Source organism: Calidris pugnax, unplaced genomic scaffold, assembly GCF_001431845.1.
Source record: "Calidris pugnax isolate Ruff unplaced genomic scaffold, ASM143184v1 scaffold47, whole genome shotgun sequence".
NCBI lineage: Eukaryota > Metazoa > Chordata > Aves > Charadriiformes > Scolopacidae > Calidris > Calidris pugnax.
Genome location: NW_015090809.1, coordinates 1,578,806 through 1,598,431, shown reverse-complemented (window position 1 = coordinate 1,598,431; position 19,626 = coordinate 1,578,806). Strand labels below are relative to the sequence as shown.

Sequence of the window (19,626 nt, the reverse complement as noted above, 5' to 3'; positions counted from 1 at the left end):
TTTGAACGAATTTTGGGATGCTGGGTCAATAGCCAGCTACCAAGCACTAAATTCTTCTCGGTAAGAATCATGGCTCTAAGGAAAGATTTGGCAAAATCATCCATAACTTCTTCAGGAGGTGAACAAAAGTCACAGTTTCGTACAGGTTCCCAATATTAAGTAAATGATCAGAAACAGCATTAAAAAACAACATCATCAAAAATCACCTGTAGAAAGTATATGCCCTCTCATGGCAGAGTTAGAAAAGGAAGCACTGGGAAGGCTGCAGTGAAAATGTTTACTCAACTCCCTCCACTTCACCAACATAACACTTGAAGCAGACATCTGCAATGCACTTCTGTCTGTCTGGTTGCCAAACCAACATCAAAAAGAATAACTGATAATTAAACTCTCTGCTTGCACATTGGTCACAGTGCTTCCATGCCAAGTCGTGCAATTTAAAAATAGACTAAGATTTGAGAAAGGGGGGAGAAAGAGAAAAGGAAAAAAACCCACTTAGTTTTTTACTCTGCGAAAACAAGTGTGGGGTACCTGGAATGTGAATAAAGCATGTGGTGCATGACACACACTGGAAAGAACTCTGGAGTTGTTCAGGAACAAAGTTAAAAGAGCGATGAAAAGACGCCATGGACACTGAGTCACCTAACTGGGAAATCTGTTCAAAACCCTTCAGTTTTTTCATTTCCATCCACCATTCTAGGCCAGCTGTTATTTCATGTTTGCCACAATTCCCTATGGCGGAATCCACTACCCTTATGGTGGTGGAATAGTTTCTATGCAAAACTGAACTGATTTACAGCTATTTATCGCATAGGCTTTCTCCTGTGTAAATGGTAAAACAAGATACATGTACTACTTATGGTTTCAAAATAAACCTATTTGCACATATTGTGGACAACATTCTGGTATTTCTACAGTCAGGAGAAAGGACAAGCAGCCCTCTCAAAGTACAGTTTTATGTTAGAACATGATTCTATGATTCTATGTATTTCTGCTATACAGAGATAATTTAAAAACTCCTGAAGTATAGAGAAATCCTCAGGCACTATAACAGAATCAGGAACAGGACCTAACATCTCTTTATATCCTACCATTTACTCCAGGTAGAGTTGCCTATGTCCAAACTTTTCTGGATTTGTCATTTTTTCTCTACTTGAAATTTTTCTCAGGGCAGGATTCAAACATTTATTACAACCATCTGGGACACCTGGGTGGAATTACCGCTCAGCAGCAGCGCTGAGGCTGCTGTGCATCCAGAGATCCTAGAGATTTCTACCATGTTGGTGCCTGACAGCACATACGCACATATTCTGCCCAGATAGGCCCGAGGAGAAACATATCAGTGCTAAATCCAGATATACAGATAGTGCACCAAATGGAGCAATATGGAAGCCAAGAAAGGCTCCTGGCAGAAGACAACCCCCCTTGGAACAACTTGCCAAGAGACCAAAAGACTTTTTTTATTAAAATTTTAAGAGGGGAAAAAAAAAACAACAACTCAGCTAAATTACAATGCAGCTGAGTGTGAGGCAGGAGAGAAAAAGTCCATTAGAGGGGCCAACTGGTTCTGCATGCAGAAAACAAAGAGCAAGAGAGAGTAATAATGCAGTGTTTGTCCCATCACTTGTAAGAACTCATGCATAAGATGGCCTACCTTTAGCTTTCTTGATTTTATTCTTTAGCGTACTTAATCAATCAAAAAATGTCAAACCTGGCAAGTTAAAAAATCCACAGCAGGTAGGCTGGACACATGAGGCTGAATCAATACCAATGTAAGTCAATAGAGGTTACCTATGAGGAAGGTTTCGCTTCATAAACACCTCAGCACATCAAGTGACATTTTACGTAAGAAACAAATAACTCATTCAGTTATATATATAACATTTTTGCTCATAATTAACTCGACGAGCTCCTACAGATAAGGAGTAACCTATTTAATGAATCAGCCTTTCTTTTAGAATGGCAGAGATGTTACCTAATCTTTTTCTCCTTATTTTTTTAACACTTATTATGACTTGTTTTACTGGCACTACTTTATTTGCAAATGAGATGGTTGTCCAAGCTTTTACCTTGAACAAATGTGAGGTAATAGATATTTTATCACTTCGCTAACCTTCAGCTTTCACAAGATAATTTGCATGATTTTCACCATCTAATTTGAGTTTGAAGCTTGGATACTGACTTCTTTTCATAAATAAGTTTGATTTATAACGACTAATATTTCATGAAAGCTTTCTTGCTTTTCAAATTCATATAGCTAATCTTTACTACAAGTTCTGAATTCATTTCATGTATTTACTTTAATAACTAAGTAGTCATAAGTACTTGCACTGTATGTATTACTACTGTCAGACACCATCTAGTGGTTAATAAACAGACGTAAAACTTCCAATAGAAGACCAGTATAATACATCCTTTTTTAGTCACAGTATTAATGCACACCTTGAGATGGCAAGGCTTGCCTCTTGGCATTTTGAGACAATAAGAATGTTACAGAACTTTCTTATTTAACTAAAATTTAAACTGCTAGTCCTCGGGACTTCTGAGACTGTGACAAATGAAAAAAAACCCACAACCTACATTCAAATGCATCCTGTAAGTTAAATGCTTTCAAGAGTTTCTGGTTCATTATGTTGCAGATCTTCAGGAATCCCAGGTCCCAGAGACCCGGGGGAAGACTGGAGCAAGGAAGGGGCCTTGGTGGAAGAGGATCAGGTCAGGGAATACTTAAGCAAACTGGACATACATAAGTCGTGGGTCCTGATAGGTCAGGGAATATTTAAGCAAACTGGACATGCATAACTCATGGGTCCTGACGTGACAGACCCATGAGTGCTGAGGGAGCAGGTGTATGTCATTGCAAGGCCACTCCTACCAAGGTTTGACCACTGATGGAAACTGGGAGAAGTGTTTGGACTCAATCCAACCTTAGGTCTTTTCCAACCTAAACAACACTATGATGTGACAGACCCATGAGTGCTGAGGGAGCAGGCGTATGTCATTGCAAGGCCACTCCCAACAAGGTTTGACCACTGATGGAAACTGAGAGAAGTGGATGGACTCGATCTTAAAGGTCTTTTCCAACCTAAACAACTCTGTGATCCTATGACAATTGCCCAAAGACTGGATGAAAACAAATGTCACCCCCACCTTCAAGAAGGGCAGGAAGAAGGACCTAGGGAACTACAGGCTGCTCTGCCTCACTTCAATCCCAGGGAAGATGATGGAGCAGCTAATTCTGTAAACTATTTCCAGGCACATTAAAGATGAAAAAATGATCAGGAGTAGTCAGAATGGCTACATCCAGGGGAAGTCATGCTTAAACCAACTTCATAAACTTCTATGATGAAGTGATTGACTTTGTAGATGAAGGGAGAGCAGTGAATATTGTCTATCTGGACTCACTAAGGCCTTTGGCACTGTCTCCCATGAGATCCTCATAGAGCAGCTGTTGATGTATGGGCTGGATGAGCAGACAGCGAGGTGCACTGAAAACTGGCTGAATGGCTGAGCTCAAAGGCTGGTGGTCAGCAGAACAAGGTCTAGTTGGAGGCCAGTGACTAGCAGTATACCCCAGGGGTCAATACCGGGTTCAGTCCTGTTTAACATCTTCGTCAATGATGTGGATGATGCAGCAGAGTGTACCCTCAGGAAGTCTGCAGATGACACAAAACTGGAGGGAGTGGTTGATATGCCAAAGGGTCATATTGCCATCCAGAGGGACCTTGACAGGCTGGAGAAATGAGCTGACAGACACACTGTGAAATTCAGCAAGGAGAAGGTCAAAGTGCTGCCTGTTGGGAAGAACAACCCCATAGATCAGTATTTTCTGGGGGCCACCCAGTTGGAAAGCAGCTTGCCAGAAAAGAACCTGGGGCTCCTGGTGTACACCAGGTTTAACATGAGCCAGTGATGTGCCCTTGCTGCAAAGAAAGTGCATGGTATCCTCAGCCATTTTAGACAAAGTATTGCCGACAGGTCAAGGGAGATGATCCTTCCCCTTTATTCAGCACTAGGGAGGCCACACCTAGAGTTCTGTGTGCAGTTCTGGGTTCTTCAGTACAAGAGAGACATGGACATACTGGAGAGAGTCCAACAAAGGGCCACTAAGGTGGTTAAGGAGGAAAGGCTGAGAGAGCTGGGAATGTTTACCCTATAGAAGAGAAGGTTCTGGGGGATTGTATCAATGTATATAAATACCCGAAGGGAGGATGCAAAGAGAATGGAACCGGGCTCTTTTCAGCGGTGCCCAGTGACAGAACAAGAGGCGATGGGCACAAACTGAAATACAGGAGATTCCCTCTAAACAGCAGGAAACACTTTTTTTACTGTGAAGGTGACAGCATTAGAACAGGTTACGCAGGGAGGTTGTGGAGGCTCCCTCCTCAGAAATATTGAAAAAACATCTAGTCATAATCCTGGGAAACTGGCTCTAGATGGCCGGCCAGGGGTTTGGAGCAGATGACCTCCAGATGTTCCCACCAACCTCAACCATTCTGTGGTGGTTCACAGTGTGAACTATGAGCACTTCAATTGCAACTATTCCACCAAGACAGTAATTGCATTAAAATGTTCATATTTTTTTTCTGCTCTCGATACTGACTGTGGAAGTTCAGAGATTTCTCATACTGGAAGCCTTCTCTATGCGGGTGTTTTCTGGGGATAAATGTTACATGTTTCCTTGGACAGTGGAAGAACTCAAAGAAGTTACATGGTTAATCTCTTCCCTTGCCATCTTGATTTTGTCCACTGTTGGAGACAGGTTACTGGATGAGATACAGCTATGGTGTGTTCTAATAAAACTTTTTCACAGGGACAGATAGGATGCTCAAGCAAAGCATCTTAATATTGTCGTGTACCTTTAAACTAAACAACAAGGGTTGGTCTTAACCCATGGTCAGCGCTCAAGTAGCCAGAAAAAGACTTCCTTTTACTCCACCATGCCATAACCAGAATGTTCTACTGAGATTAAGATGTTAAAAGCATTTTTCAATGAAAGATAATCAGAACTGTAAGCATCCAAATGCAGGAACCGTTTTCTACACCCTGAACTTCTCAGCCATACACAGTTCTAGATGCCTACAAATGTTTGTATACCTGTATATAAAAATGTGCAGGACTTTCTCCTTTGTTTCAACGTGGCCTCCAACCTCTGGCTTTTTCTTCTCCACTTTACAACAACAAACTTTCATTTCCTATCAAAATACACTAATATCACCTCCATAGAGACCTGTTGGATTGGGATCTACTCAAGTCCATTAAGAAATACAAGTTTCTGGCTATGAAGTTTAGGCGTCATACCAGCACTAAGGAACTTAGCCTGAGACAGTTCTGCACACAGATGAAACTGAACTCTAGCTGCCTACAAAAATCACACAATCCAAGGGGGAGGCATCAGGAACCTGCACAAAAACAATCTCAGTCTTCAGAGCCTTGGCTTTGCATAAGTCCTGATGTAGATGTGCACATCCTTTGCTGGATGTACCTTTTAAATATCCCACTGAAGGAGTGAGGAATCTGGATGGTAATGAGGATCTTAGTGCTCAGACAGTGATCTGAATCCTGGGAATTATGTTTATCAGAAAGCAGGGATCTGCTTTTCCTCAGCACTGTAATATAAGCCTACTGGTTTAAAATTCCATCTCTCATACAAGCATCAATAAATAAGACCAAGCTCTTGCCAAAACACACACAGAGAGAACCACTTCCTACAGGACTGGCAAAGTCTATAAAATGCAGAGATGTAAGCAAATCATCTTACTCCAGCCACAGGTCTGTACCCAGCAGAATAACTCAATACAAATTCTTAAGTGATTTACGCACCATGAGCAAAAACCCTCTGCTTTGCAATAAACACAGGCTGAAGCCCTGTGATAAGAAGTTCCAGTGGCATAGGGGAAAATCCCTACAAGTGCACACGAAGAGTGCTGTCCTAGCATCAAGCAAGCTGATATGTAGTCCATTTAATGGACTAATGACATGTTACAAAAGTCCATTCATAAAGAAACTGAGGTCATGAGGGGTAATGAGATCACGGAGACACTGGAAAGGGGAAAGAATTATAATGATGGAGAAAACATTCCTTTCTCAACAGCTAAGACACTGCACCAGAGTCCCACCTGCTTCTGGCTCCCTGCAGAAGACTCTTTCCTGTGAAAACTGGCACAAAGTACAACATCAAGGCTGAGTGGACGATGGCATAGCACTTTCCACTGTACCTACCGCTTTAATGATGATGAACTGTAAGTTAAACATACCCCATGTTGGGACTGAATCTTTGCTGTAGAGTTCCTTGGAACTACAGAAAAGTATTGGACTCAAAGTGCAAAAGTGTCATAGCAAGAAGATATGATCAGATTATTGCCTCAGACACATTCTCAGCAGAAGTTTGGAAAGGAGCTACATGGACTACTGCCAAAGTTACTGGTAGAGCTCATGGGCATTTTTCTACTGAATGCTATGTTTGTTCAATTACTGCACTTTCCCAGGCTTAAAGCTGTTTTCTCTTTTTCCTAATAAAGGATTAGTTGCATATAGCCTCAGCATCCTTGTGAATGTTGAAGATATGCTTGCTAAAGACAGTCAGGGAAGAATTGCATAGCGTTCCCATATTTCTGTATGGGAACCAAGTCATCTAGTTATTTGCCAAGAACTGCTTTTTACTATCATTACCCACCTGACATAAGGGGACCTTCTCCAGGATCCCATGAACCAGTGTTGTCTCAGAAGAATGTTACAGTCATTCACCAAATTAAGGGGAAAAGCACAACACTCTAAACACGCTGATCACTAATACCCACAAGGAAAGCAAGCTTTCCTCCCCACAAGGGAAAGAGAACCTTGAAAAAAAGAGGAGCACCCCACTGGCACACAGTGAAGAAAAGGGGCTGTAAAAGAAAAGAATACATGCATAAGCCTGAAGCATTTTTGGCTTCCACTAAAAAGGCAATTCTGTTAAATAAGGAATCAAACTGTCAGGTAGAGAAAAGCTCTTAGTTGTAATAGTGTACAGACGCCACGTTATAACTGATGTCTTACTCAGAAGGTAGTAAATAACTACCCGACCTAGCAGTTGCTTCAGCAGTGAGAAAAGATTATAGGATAACTATTCTCCAGGGATTAGGAACTGTCTATAACCCTGCATATCTACCATGCTGGAGTTTCTGTTTATCTCTGCAGCCTTATGGAAGCTGGTGATAGTCACGTCAGCCTTGCAGTGGGAGGGTGTGAAGGGCCTCACTGCTCTCAGTCTTCTGGCTGTATACGTGAGGCAGGCCTCACTGTTCCCTCTTTTGAAACCTGGATTTCAGAAAAGGTATAGGAATTTGTTGAAAATCTTGGAACTGTAAGACTGACTTGCTGGGTCAGCCATCCCGGAGTGGGGCACTGTATATGTTATCTACCACAAAATATTAGTCTGGACTGATCAGGCTTAGCTCTGAGGTAAGCATTAGAAGGGGTTGTTCAATCCCTGTGAGACAACTCATATTACAAGGTTGCTTTCTGCCAAAGTAGTGGCATTGCATAAAAACTAAAGATCAGACATTTGGTCAGGTTAACTCAACAATCATAACAGGAGAGTAACAGGAAAGCAGAGGAATTAAAACATACAGAAGAACCTGCACTTCGAGGTTTAATAACCCCAAAGTTAGCTTAATCAAAGGTTGAACAACATTTGAATGTACTTTTGGAATTAGGAAAAGCACCACAGACCTTTATTTTCAAGTTCTTAGAATTCTAGACAGTATGTGGAGACAAATTTTCTCTCTCCAGAGATGAAAATGTGGCTACAAAGAACAGTGGTGAAAGAAGCAGTGATCTGCTAATCTATTAAGCAGGACAGATGGCCACAATTAGGGGGAGGCTGCACCAGGAATTGATCGTAACCATGCTTTTGCCAAGGAAGAAACATTTATCTCTGAAGTCAATAAAAACACCATTCCAGTAGAACTCCCCTTTTCTCATTTTATTACCCCTTTAAAACTACCCTATACCAAGTAGGGTAAGCAGGTATACCCATTTTTTGGCTTTTGTGGTGAAGACTGATGAAATGAGGAAAAAAGAAAAAAGACAAACCAGCCATAATACATTTGGGCCTTGATTGCTTACATTGAATACTGCAGTACACAGGCCCCAAGACACTGAAAGTGAAGGCAACAGTGTTTGGAGCTGAGACAATCATACTTCAGAATATTGTAGGTCTGTCATCACTCTAAAAGCTTCAAGGAAGAGAAAGCTATAGGCTGCTCTGCTTTAGGAAGGCGGGGGCAACTCGTGTCTGTGGTCAATAACAGGTTCGACACAGGCACACTGCAATGAAGGGCCAGAATTCATTACACACCAAGTTGAAAGTTTTCCACACAAAAGAAAAACTTAGTTAAAAATAGGAAGGAAGAAATATATTAGGCAGACAGTTTGAGTAACAGAAACTCCCAAGTTTTGATTTATGTGCTATTCACTATAAATAATATTTTGGTTAACCTACTTTTCCACCTAGTCCTGCAAAAAGAGTTTTTGTATACATAGTCCTAATCTTTACAATGACCATGTCTTCCTAGTTCTAGGCTTTACAGCAAGATAAGCACATACAGGCACTTGGAGCTTTGAAAGTAGTCGTGCTATAGGTAAAGCAGCCTGTTAGTTACTAAGAAGTTAGGTGAAGTCTTAGCAATAGGAAATAGAAATGAAAACATGAAAAATGAGATGGGTTAAAAGGAGCTGATGAGCTGGGATATTTTAGAAGGAACAGTATTAAAATAAGCTCTATCACAATTAAAACCTAGGTAGCTCTGCTTGACTTCTCTAGGGTAAGGTAATCTTGCATCAATAACAAGATAACAAAAGGCAACCTTCCCTCTATGATGGTAGTCCCCAATCTGGAATTTCAGTTCATACACAAGTTCCCATCTGCAGGTGCTTCAAGATTTCCATTGAGAAGATAGCTTGCCAGTTTTCCAGGAGTTAAGTAAGCTGCTGTCTCAGAAAGATAACCACCTCGTGATATCAGTAACCCTAGCATACATCTGCCATTTAGACCTCCTAAGTGCTAAAGGTTGCATTCAACCAGAAATATAATTCATTATAAATTCTATTGCACTTCTTATACTTGCTGCATGCTTTCTTGACCTGCTATAACTCTTTAGAGGTGCACTGCTAGAAGACAAGAGACAATGGCTGTAAGTTGTATCAAGGAAAATTTGGTCTGGACAGCAGGAAAAAAATTCTTCCCCCTGAGTGTGGTGAAAAGGGATCCCGGAGAGGCCATGTGTTCTCCATCCTAAGAGATTTCAAAACTTGTGAGCCTCTTGATCTGTTCTTCAAGCCAGCCCTGCTTTGAGCAGAGAGTAGGTCTAGGGACCTCTAGATGTCCCTGTTCACAACCTACTCATTCTAGAATCACATAGTTAAAACTTCGACCAACATACTATAACATTTGTTAAAAAACAAATCATAAAACTGGTTGTCTTTATGTAGATTTATAAAACTCCTACGGAGTGTCCTCCCTGTCTCAGGATCAAGAGTAGTATCGACCCTTAGGGAACTAACAAATGCATTAACTGCAACAATTGCTAAAAACTGGGTTTGAACTCATCTTCATTTGCAAAAAGAGCATCATCAAAATAGAAAAAAATCAATGAACCACAGATATGTTTATAGCAGCTTTTAAATTACATTGCAAAGATTGAGAGGAATTACCATTGACAAGTGCACTCCTACAAGAGAGCTAAATTAGAGAAACTCTCTAGTAGAAATCAATTAAATCAGGATGAGAAAAAAGGTATATTATACCAGACAAACCTTTAGAGCCCTACAGGTCCCAGAACTGCAACTTTCATTCTCTACTTGTTAACATATCACTCATGCATTCCAAGTTTAAGAGTGACTGAAAGAGGAGGTAAAACATGCTCAGTACCACTAGCTTAAAATATCTGTTAGCAAATATTTTCTAATTTCCCTCTCAAAAAATGTTTATCATCCTCTTCATCTGAGTTGAAAATACACATATATATATAAAGGCAAAAATTTAATTCATATGGCTATTTTTAATCATTCATATGCTTTTGAAAGTAAAGCACTGCATTAGCTAGGCTATTTTTAAAGCAATGTGATTTAATATCTGGATGTGCACTGAGAGACTGGGTGTTATAAACATTTTACAAATCAACCCTCGATTCACACTGTACTATCTGTGTGATCTTCTCTATATATCCCCTTAAAGTTTTTAGCTGAAATTGTTTTGCTGTGGAATAGAAATACGTAACACCAACCATGTTCTCATTTGGTGAAACTCCCCCCACTCACAACTGAATTTCCTAATTTACAAAAAAATTAGCTTTTCCATATAGCCCAAAGAGGTGCACAAATCCAGAGCAGCATACTTTTACAGGTTAAGATACAGGGGTGAATGGAACTGTCAGTGAATATCATAATGGTTCTATATTTAGTTTTATGTTTTTGAGAACTTGAAAATATTCTAAGACTGACCATGAAGTTAGCAGTCCATCAGGGTATCAGACCTTAGAGGGGACCTCAGAGAATCCCTGAACTGCACCACAAGTGAGCAAAACAAATATGTTATTCCTAGCTTTGGTGTACAACCCCTTGGAAACTGGCAACAACTGTGTGGCCAGAAGCAAGGCACTGAGGCACCAGGAATGATTTATAGTAATTCTACACTGCCATACCTAGCCTCCAGCACACGTACTTTGGTTAAAGAATGTCTTTCAATTTGCATTCTTACTGTATAAAGGTGAAATAGCAATAGTTTAAAACATTTCCAATGTTGTAAGTTGCATTAAAATTAAACTAATAAGTCTAATTAATTTGAGGATGTGAATATTATTTAAGAAACATAATTTAACAGAGTCAATGAATCTGAAACATCAGTCAAAACAGGCTTTGAATATAAAACAAATTAAATGCTGCTTCTTCTGTCAATCAAAGGCTGAATATAAACTTGTTAAGCTACATGATGCTCCCATAACCAGAAAAAAGTTGAGTATATCCTAATCAATCAAAGACAGAAGGAAAACAGTAAGAAAATCCCCAAAGTGTGGCTGATGTTTGCCAAGGGAATAAGCACCCGCACTGAGACTGAGCTCAAATCCCCCCCACAGTACAGAGGTGTAGAAGTCTAGTTCAGTTGCAGATAGAAAAGGGTGATAACTTTTCAGGTATATATACTGTAAAGCTCTAACATTACCCAGAAAATAAAAACCACATTTATTTTAGTGGTAACAGTCAAACTTGCAGTCAAGCAAAGTACAGAAGATAAAAGCAGCAAAGATCATTTCTAAGAACAGAGAATCAATTGCACATGTCTGGTCCTTTTTTTTTCTTTCTCACAGAAGTTGAAACCACAGAATTTCTATGAAATCATATCAGTACAGTGAAACATTATAATGGAGACAGCAAAATACAAATGAAGATGGAGTGTAAGCAGATGTACCTTTATGTTTAATTCAGCTGAGCTATCAGGTCTGGTAAAACTTGAGAATTCCTCCAGTCAGTCACAGTTTAACTTAACATTTGTAATATTTACTAACAGCATACCAAGTGTTGTAATCTTGTTCTGAATTTACCTGTTCTATACAATAGCCTGGCCTGGAATAACTGGTATTCAAAAAGTACCTAAATCCTTCACAAAAAAACATTAAGGCAAAAAAGAGGAAATTTCAAATCCTTGCAGAACCTTTGCAAGATTTCACGGTCTCAATACCATCTGTCAATTTGAAACATCTCACTCCCAATAAAGAACAATTCTGCTCACGTTACAAGTTAGTAGTTAAGTCCTTGAAAAACTATGTGCTGTATTTCAACTTTAACTCAAAATACAGTAAATACGTTTTGCAAAGACTGTTGATTATCCTTATTGCTAATACCAGTTTTCACAGGCAATGTCATAGGGGCAGATCGTTTAATAATAGGTAGTTGGAGTTTGATTATTCAAAACATAAATGCTAATTAATGTAATCTTTCTTGTGTATACAAATTATCCAGATTTTTGTGGGTTTTTTTCTATTGTTTGTTAACATCACAGTTCATTTTTTCCCAGACAGATATCTTATATTAGAATATTTCAAGTCAGCAGTTTTTACACACATTTCCTTTTCTTTACTCAGTATACAACAGTAGTATACAACAAAAATTGTTTTGGTTTGTTTTTTTGTAGAAATATTATGGAAATTCCTTAAAAAGCACAGTGGTTTTGTTTTGTCTTAATTTAAGCCCAACTTCTATGTTTGTAATGTCAAAATTCAAAATATACAAAAAAACCCTGGGAACACATATGGATGTGTTCAGATGAATAAAACTTGTAAAACCAGGAGTAAAAAAATCAAATAAATTTCAAGACTCTCAAATACTTTCACACTGATTCATGATGTGAACACCAGCTTCTGATTATTCACCAGACTTTGTGACCATACTTTCCAATAAAAATTCATCAATGTAAATGGAAATTCCTCTTTTTTGAAAAAATTAATGCTTAAAAAAAAATAATCTAAAGCGTTACATTCTCCCAGGAATAAGCACTATACAAAAACAAAGGTACATTATTGTTTATTTTATTTTTGTTAAAGTAAATTTTCATCAGAGCTACGGAAAACCAGTCAGAGCATTATTTTTAATGCTCTGATCAATCCAAAATTTCTTCTGCTGATGTAATTGGGAAGTTAATTAATCTGCATCAGCTAAAAACAGGTCCTATGGTGTTTTATACAAGTCTGTATTACCTTATGAGGTCGATAGGCTGAAACTTGTAAAATGCCCCGTATCTTGCCCATTCTTGATACAGCAACTAAAAAAAAAAACAACAACAGAAAAACCAGAAAATTTAGCTGAAACAAGTGCTCCCATCTGTTTTTACAAACATCGTCTAAGAGTTAAAAATATATGTACCAAAAAAAGCAGTTTCCCATACTTCAATACAAACTTCCAAGTACATTTTTCAGCCCGTTATGGAAGGCTGCAGCCAAGCCAGCAATCAGTGTACACGCATCTTTCTCCACATACCTACCCCATTTTGTAAAAGAGTTAATTTGATAGCAGGGCATTTTATAACTGTGTATGCATTTATTAATAATCCAGAAAGGGCATTCAAAAATTAAGCTTTCCAGAATTGTATGAAGCCAGAAGGAAGATCAGAGAAAACACCAGTAAGATTTAACAAAGTTAGATTACTCTTCATTATACTTCATCTTCAGAAGAAAATAAAGATCAGGACAGTCCTGTGTAAAAGAGTAAAATTTTCGGTGGAACCACCTGAATTTTTTGTATTCCTTTTAACAGTTTTATGCTTTGACAAGACTGCAGACAGTCTTAAGACAACAGGCTCACTGAGAACGATTTCTTGAAGTACAAAGTGCATCAAAAAATAACAAACAGATAACCAGGATATGGTGATAAATGTAACTAAATTAACCACATCACTATTTCTAGATTATAAATCTGTACCATCCAAAAAGACAGGTGGCTTTTATCATTATTTTCAAATAGGGAAATAGGGAACAGGACAGGCTATTATTCCTATTTTCAAAAAAGAAGTAGAGGGGGACCAGAAAACGAGTAGCATATGAGAGTAGTAGTCAGCTCCTTAAAAATAAGGGTTCATGTTATTCCTAGTAAGATTGGAGCAGTGATGAAACTGTGCTTCTGTGTGGGGCATCTGCTGGCTCCAAGAGATGACCTCATACCTCAGTTCCTCCATTGCTGTGAGCACTAACTGACAGTCCCTCGCCTGTCTCATGGAAATTTTAGTTAATGTGAAGTAAAATAATTGCTGAGTTAATACTTTAGAGACTTCTATTCTTCTGTAAACTTTGGCTGTGACTGGGCAATAAGTTTTAAATCTGCTGGGGAGGAAGACGCAAACCAAGAAACACAACCATGGTGCTTTTTCCCAAGTAAATAATAGATTCTTGCACAATGGAGTTACGTTAAGTATGCAAGAGCTGGAGAGGATGTTACTAACAAAGTACACATACTTTTTTCAATTATCAGTACTTGCATCTGTCAGATGGTCCATTTTCAGAGCTACCAGCACACTACACCATTTTACGAAGCTAAGAGCACAATTAAAACGTGTGGAGAAATTTCAGATACTGTAACTGCAAAGTTATCTTAATTGCTTGCATCTGTCAGATGGTCCATTTTCAGAGCTACCAGCACACTACACCATTTTACGAAGCTAAGAGCACAATTAAGATGTGTGGAGAAATTTCACATACTGTAACTGCAGAGTTATCTTGACGTATTTTGAGGTTTTCCAACCACATTTTTCTACTGTTTATACCACCTCTCCTCCTGCAGGTGCTATGTGAAAGAACTAAATGAGTGAGCAATTAAGACCCAGATCCCGCAAACATGCACCTGACAGAGCATTATTATTCAGAATATGGAAAATCAGCTTGCAATCGTTTAAATGAACAGAGCTATGCCACTGCATACTCATTAAAGAGAAAGCATAAAGTGTTTTCTCTTCATAGATCAAGAAGTAAACACTACACTGCTGAAGCAATTGGGGATTCAGCACTGAGATTCAAGGAGTGTAGAGTCTTGGGTACTAGAATATTTTTCTTACAGAGCGCAATCTTTCAAAATGCCTGGCCCTCGAGGAAAGAAATTGTGAGACTAGGTTTGATTTTCTTTGGCTTTGACAGCAGTTGAAGAGGATTGGTCTGGTTGCCATATTGATATTTTCATATAAATACTGCTGGTTACCTATTCAAAATCACCCCTTGCCTTTACCCCACAGCATTACCTTCAATTGTATTTATTTCCATAAATAATCATACTAATGAATGGATTCACTGAAATATAAAAAAAAACATGAAAGTTAAAGCTATTAAATTATCAGAACTACTTCAAAGCTGTTTTGAACATAGCTACAGAATAGAATTTGAAGAGCAAAAGGAAAGGTCTTTCTAAAGTTGCAATCAGTTTATGAACAGGTTCCTATGGCATTACATCAGTCTACAGAATCACACTGGTTACTCTCATTCCAGAGCACTGAAGGTGAGTTTATGGCATGAATATTTTCCATTCATGTGAGTTGCCCACACTAAATCTCAGTCTCAGCACTGGAATTTTACAAGATTAAGCTTAATCTGGAAGCTGGAATGTGCTTCTTTTCATGGTATTTATGAAATCGAAATGAATCCTAGGAAGAGTTTTGTAATATGATTTATTGTATTTTATTGGCCTCACTTAAAGGCAGTACTTTCTGTAAGTTTGTAATAATACTTTCCAACTGCTTCTAATATTCTAGGGATGCTGTTGTAGTATATGACAACAGTGTATTTCCCAGACAGGTAAAAAAGCCCTTATGTATTTCTCAATGTCAAACACATCGATAGCAATGAAGGGTTACAAGTTGCCAGTGGGCTAGAAGCTTAAAAAAGACTGAGTCAGTGTTTATATTCATGGCAAGTTATTACCACGCTACTGTGCAATAGCTTTCTTATAAAGATTTTTTGCTAGAGCAGAAATCACACTAGAACAGGGAAATTCCTTTACTCCAACCAACACTCTTCAGAAAAGAGGGGGTTTCATTGACTTGAAGATTTCTAATTCTCACAGGATGTGACAAAATTATTGTTTCACAGTGCATTTCCTCCAAGGAAATCCTGAATAGGGTTAATAAGGATTAACCTTTTGTATTATGAAGCCATACATAAACCTTAATTACTTGTGTTGCCTAATTGGCATATGTATCCCAGAGGAGCCCAGTTCATCATTCTTTGGGCTCATACAACAAACAATTGAAATGGAAGATACAGATAAGTTAAAATGGACAAAATAAAAAGGGGCAGAGAAAAATAAAACTGAAAAATGCCCCCCTTTCCTTTAAACCTGATCAGGGCTTTTCAGGAAATTAAACACTGAGACTATTAGATTCAGATAGAAAACAGATGATGTTATGCATAGAAATACTGCAGCAGATTCAATGTCTAGGCAGCAGAGACATATGTGAATAATCAATGAAGTATTTTTGGAAAGAACCTTTTATGTTTTTAATACTTAACACTTCATAACTGAGCCTAATAGGCAGAATAAAAAGAAGGCAGCACAAAATGCAACTAGTAGGGTGAATATTTTTCCAGACACTAGTCCTTTTAGGCCCTCTTCCCCCCTTTTTCCACAGTACCCCATCTTCCTCCATTGACTAATGTTCATTTGCTTTTCTTCTCTAAAAATTTTGCTAACCTTATAAGTCAGTAAACTACACAGCTTTCAGAGTCCATTACTGTATCACTATTATCACTTACTCAGAGAAAATCCTGTAAGTGCAGAGTAGACATTTTCTTCATGAACAAAAAGTTCAAAATAAGAGAAATAAATATACAAGCTTCTTTACAGTTTGTTTCCCAACTTTGTCTCTTCTGCTTACCAAGATTCATAACTAAATTGAATTGTATATGGCACATGAAGACATCTAGTGGCTGAATGTTAACACTATTTACCAATAGCTATAAAGAAGACTATGTTTTCTAATTTTCATGAAGTCAGCACTGGAGAAGTCAAATTTATTTGTATAGCCTATGAACTCAGTCTCCATTACAAATGCTCAAATAATCACCATTTTTTGGCAATTAAAGTCTTGAGAGCTACAATCACCATTTTTTGGCAATTAAAGTCTTGAGTCTTGTGTTTTACCAACTTAATGGCATTTTCTTCTTCTTCAAGCAACAAAAGGCATATACCAACATGTAAGACCACAGAGTTAAAAAAGAAAATCTATGAAATTATTTACGAGCCACCAAGGATATATGCAATTTAATTTCTAGTATAGTATAGTAAATATTTTAGGCATCCAAACATTTTCTTCATTCTTCCCTCCTCCCTTTCTCTCCCTCTTAATTTCCTGTCCTATTGTTTGTATAGCAAGGGAAAAAAAATAAAGCACAAACATTAGAGAATAACATGGAATGGATCTTAATGCATTACGGTAATTAAATGGTTTTGCTCGTTTCTAATAGTAAGCATATGTATTAAAACAGTCAGAATTCACATAGTCTTTGATTATGCATCCATTTCTCTTGTGAAGGCAGTTGTCAGGTGATATATTTTCAAAAGTCATTTGATAGCTAGAAACTTTTTATTTACAAAGTAATTGGAAGCAGATTTTTAGAAATTGCATGTAATTTAATTGAATGCATGATCGAATGAAAACTACATCTATGTTTTATTCTAGTAACAATTGTTCTATAGTACCATCTAGTTATGGAAAGAAAATAATTAGATACATTATTTAACAACTTTTGCTTCCTGGCAGGTTGAAAAATGTTGTCTATGCATGCAGAGGGAAAATTGAAGTATTTAATGATGTAAATATCAAATTAAATTAACTTAAATACTTCATAAGAAGACTTTATAAAAAGGCTTGTGAAAAAAAATTTATATGCAGAAATAGAGGAAAAGAAGCAGTGCAAAAATTATATGCATTTGTAAAAACATTTACTTCATTGAACACTGGTTAATGCTTTATGAGAGCATTTTGGACAGTAATTCACATTTATCACATTAAATCTAACATGAAATTAATTTTGCAATCTATTTTACCTTTCTTTCATTCATGTCATTATTTTGGCCTTCGTATTCACCCTACAGAAAAAAAACCAAACATTTCATAACTAATGTAAAAGTAGATAAAATTTAATAAAAGTTTTTTCAGCTCTTTGTACGTTGTTGATTTTACTTTTAGGTCACTATTTGAAATGTACTAATGTAAGAGTTTTCATACTAGAATCACACACTTAGAATATACTTTCATTTTCACAGGCAATAAACATTAATGTCTGTGCACTACTGAGTGATATCATCAGAGAACTAAATTTTTCATAGTATATACGTACATCATGAAGTGGGTATGCTGCTTCATAAACATTGTTTGCTATTAAAGTGCCAATACCTAAAAGAAAAAAAACATTAAGATGGTCAACAGTTAGGCACAGTTAAACAGAAAAGATTATTACAGTTCTCACTTTGTGACATTGCAAACAGGACTGAGTTGTGTTACTGAAAATATTCAAAATCATGTCAAGATGAATATATAGCACCCTGGAAGTACCTGGCTATGGATAACATGTTTTCACAGAAAGGCACATTTGAGGTCTTCTTTTCACTGAACCAAGTGCTGGGGCTCCTACCCTTCCTCATATCAATACATGAGGCCATTCTTCTGAGTCTGAAACAATGCTTCTTTGTTTGCAGGAGTTAAATTAGTTTGTGTTCGCCAAATTCATGATTATGCTGAAAAGCTGGATAGACCAGGACAAGAACTGATGAGTCCTAAAGACTGCAAGCAGGAGGTCTGGTTAAGACTAGTAGTTTATTCCAGACCTCTTTTCTTTCAGTGTCCAGTAAAAAGTAACCTGCTAGTTTGTCTTTAGGGATGAAAAAAACCCAAATATGCATAGTTAAATTTCACAGCTATCATTCTGAAATGTTTGGGAAAAGCCCTGTGATCAGAGATGCTAGATAGGCATTACCAATACATTTTTTCCTTGGTTCAAAGAAAAATAGCCTTACCACTACAGGCATTAATAGAAACAAGAAATCTTCATGTTTGGATCATGTCAAGTCCCCTATTGAAAGCATGTCATGTTTGGAAAATTTACAGTGGTTCAGAGTTCTGCTAGAAGAAAATATGCCATCCTTGTATAATGTCATAGAAGTGGAATCAGATTCAGCTTACACATATGTAAAAATCAAGAAGCAAATGTGTTTGAATTGTTTTTTTCATCCAATTGTATTATGAAGCAAACGTTTATGAAGACTGAAGACTGCTACAGGTACATCCAAAATCACTGCCCTATCTCTTGTGGAAAATGAGCAATGGAATCTTAAAAAAATAAACAACCAAACAACAGAAGAAAACAAGGATGCTTAAAGACATCTTTTAAACAATTCATGATGAGTGGTTTTAACTCTTCAGACCAGTGAGAAGGGAAAACCTTAGTGACATATGAAGCACAGGACTTTCGGGGCACAATCTCAGAAGACCAAAACAATTAGTGATTTTAGGTCAGACACGATGCGCAATCATGCTTTGGCTATGGGCCAGAAAGGTGGGAAGGACAGGAGGGTTGCTTCCTCTTAAATGGGATCTTGAGCTGATCTGAGCTTGAAGTGTATCAGCCTTTATTTTCACACTGGAGTTAAAAAAAATAAAAAGGCTGGAAAAATCACTACTGGTTCTTTGATCTCTATTGATGGCTGTTACTACTCTATAAACAAGATATTAAAATAGAGAAAACTTTAAGTAAGAGGGAAAACAACCCCATTGGTAAAGTGCTCTTTTCCTTCCTACCACTTCAGGCTTCTAGCTTTATATACCTTACGCTGCCAGGTCTCTAAAATCCTGCTCTCTAGAGACATCTACTTGCACAGGATCCACAGCTCTTAGGGAAAAACATGGTCTCCCCAGTCACCAGGAGAGTTTCCTGGATGCCAGCTGGAGCAACCCAGCAAAAGAATCATAGAATCATAGAATCATAGAATTTCCCAGGCCGGAAGGGACCTCCAAAGTCCATCTAGTCCGACCCCCCCCGCAGTCAGCAGGGACACCCCCAACTAGACCAGGTTGCCCAGGGCCTCATCGAGCCTCTCCTTGAATATCTCCAG

The 19,626-nt window shown here is 37.9% G+C and overlaps 1 protein-coding gene across 1 annotated transcript in view; it reads right to left on the bottom strand.

Moving 5' to 3' along the window:
- ANO2 (anoctamin 2, calcium activated chloride channel) overlaps positions 1 to 19,626 on the bottom strand; it is a 230,002-nt gene that overhangs the window by 145,598 nt on the left and 64,778 nt on the right. Inside the window, exon 11 of the mRNA XM_014938394.1 lies at positions 12,735 to 12,799. Within this exon, the coding sequence (XP_014793880.1) occupies positions 12,735 to 12,799 (65 nt within the window). The remainder of the gene's footprint in view (positions 1 to 12,734; positions 12,800 to 19,626) is intronic.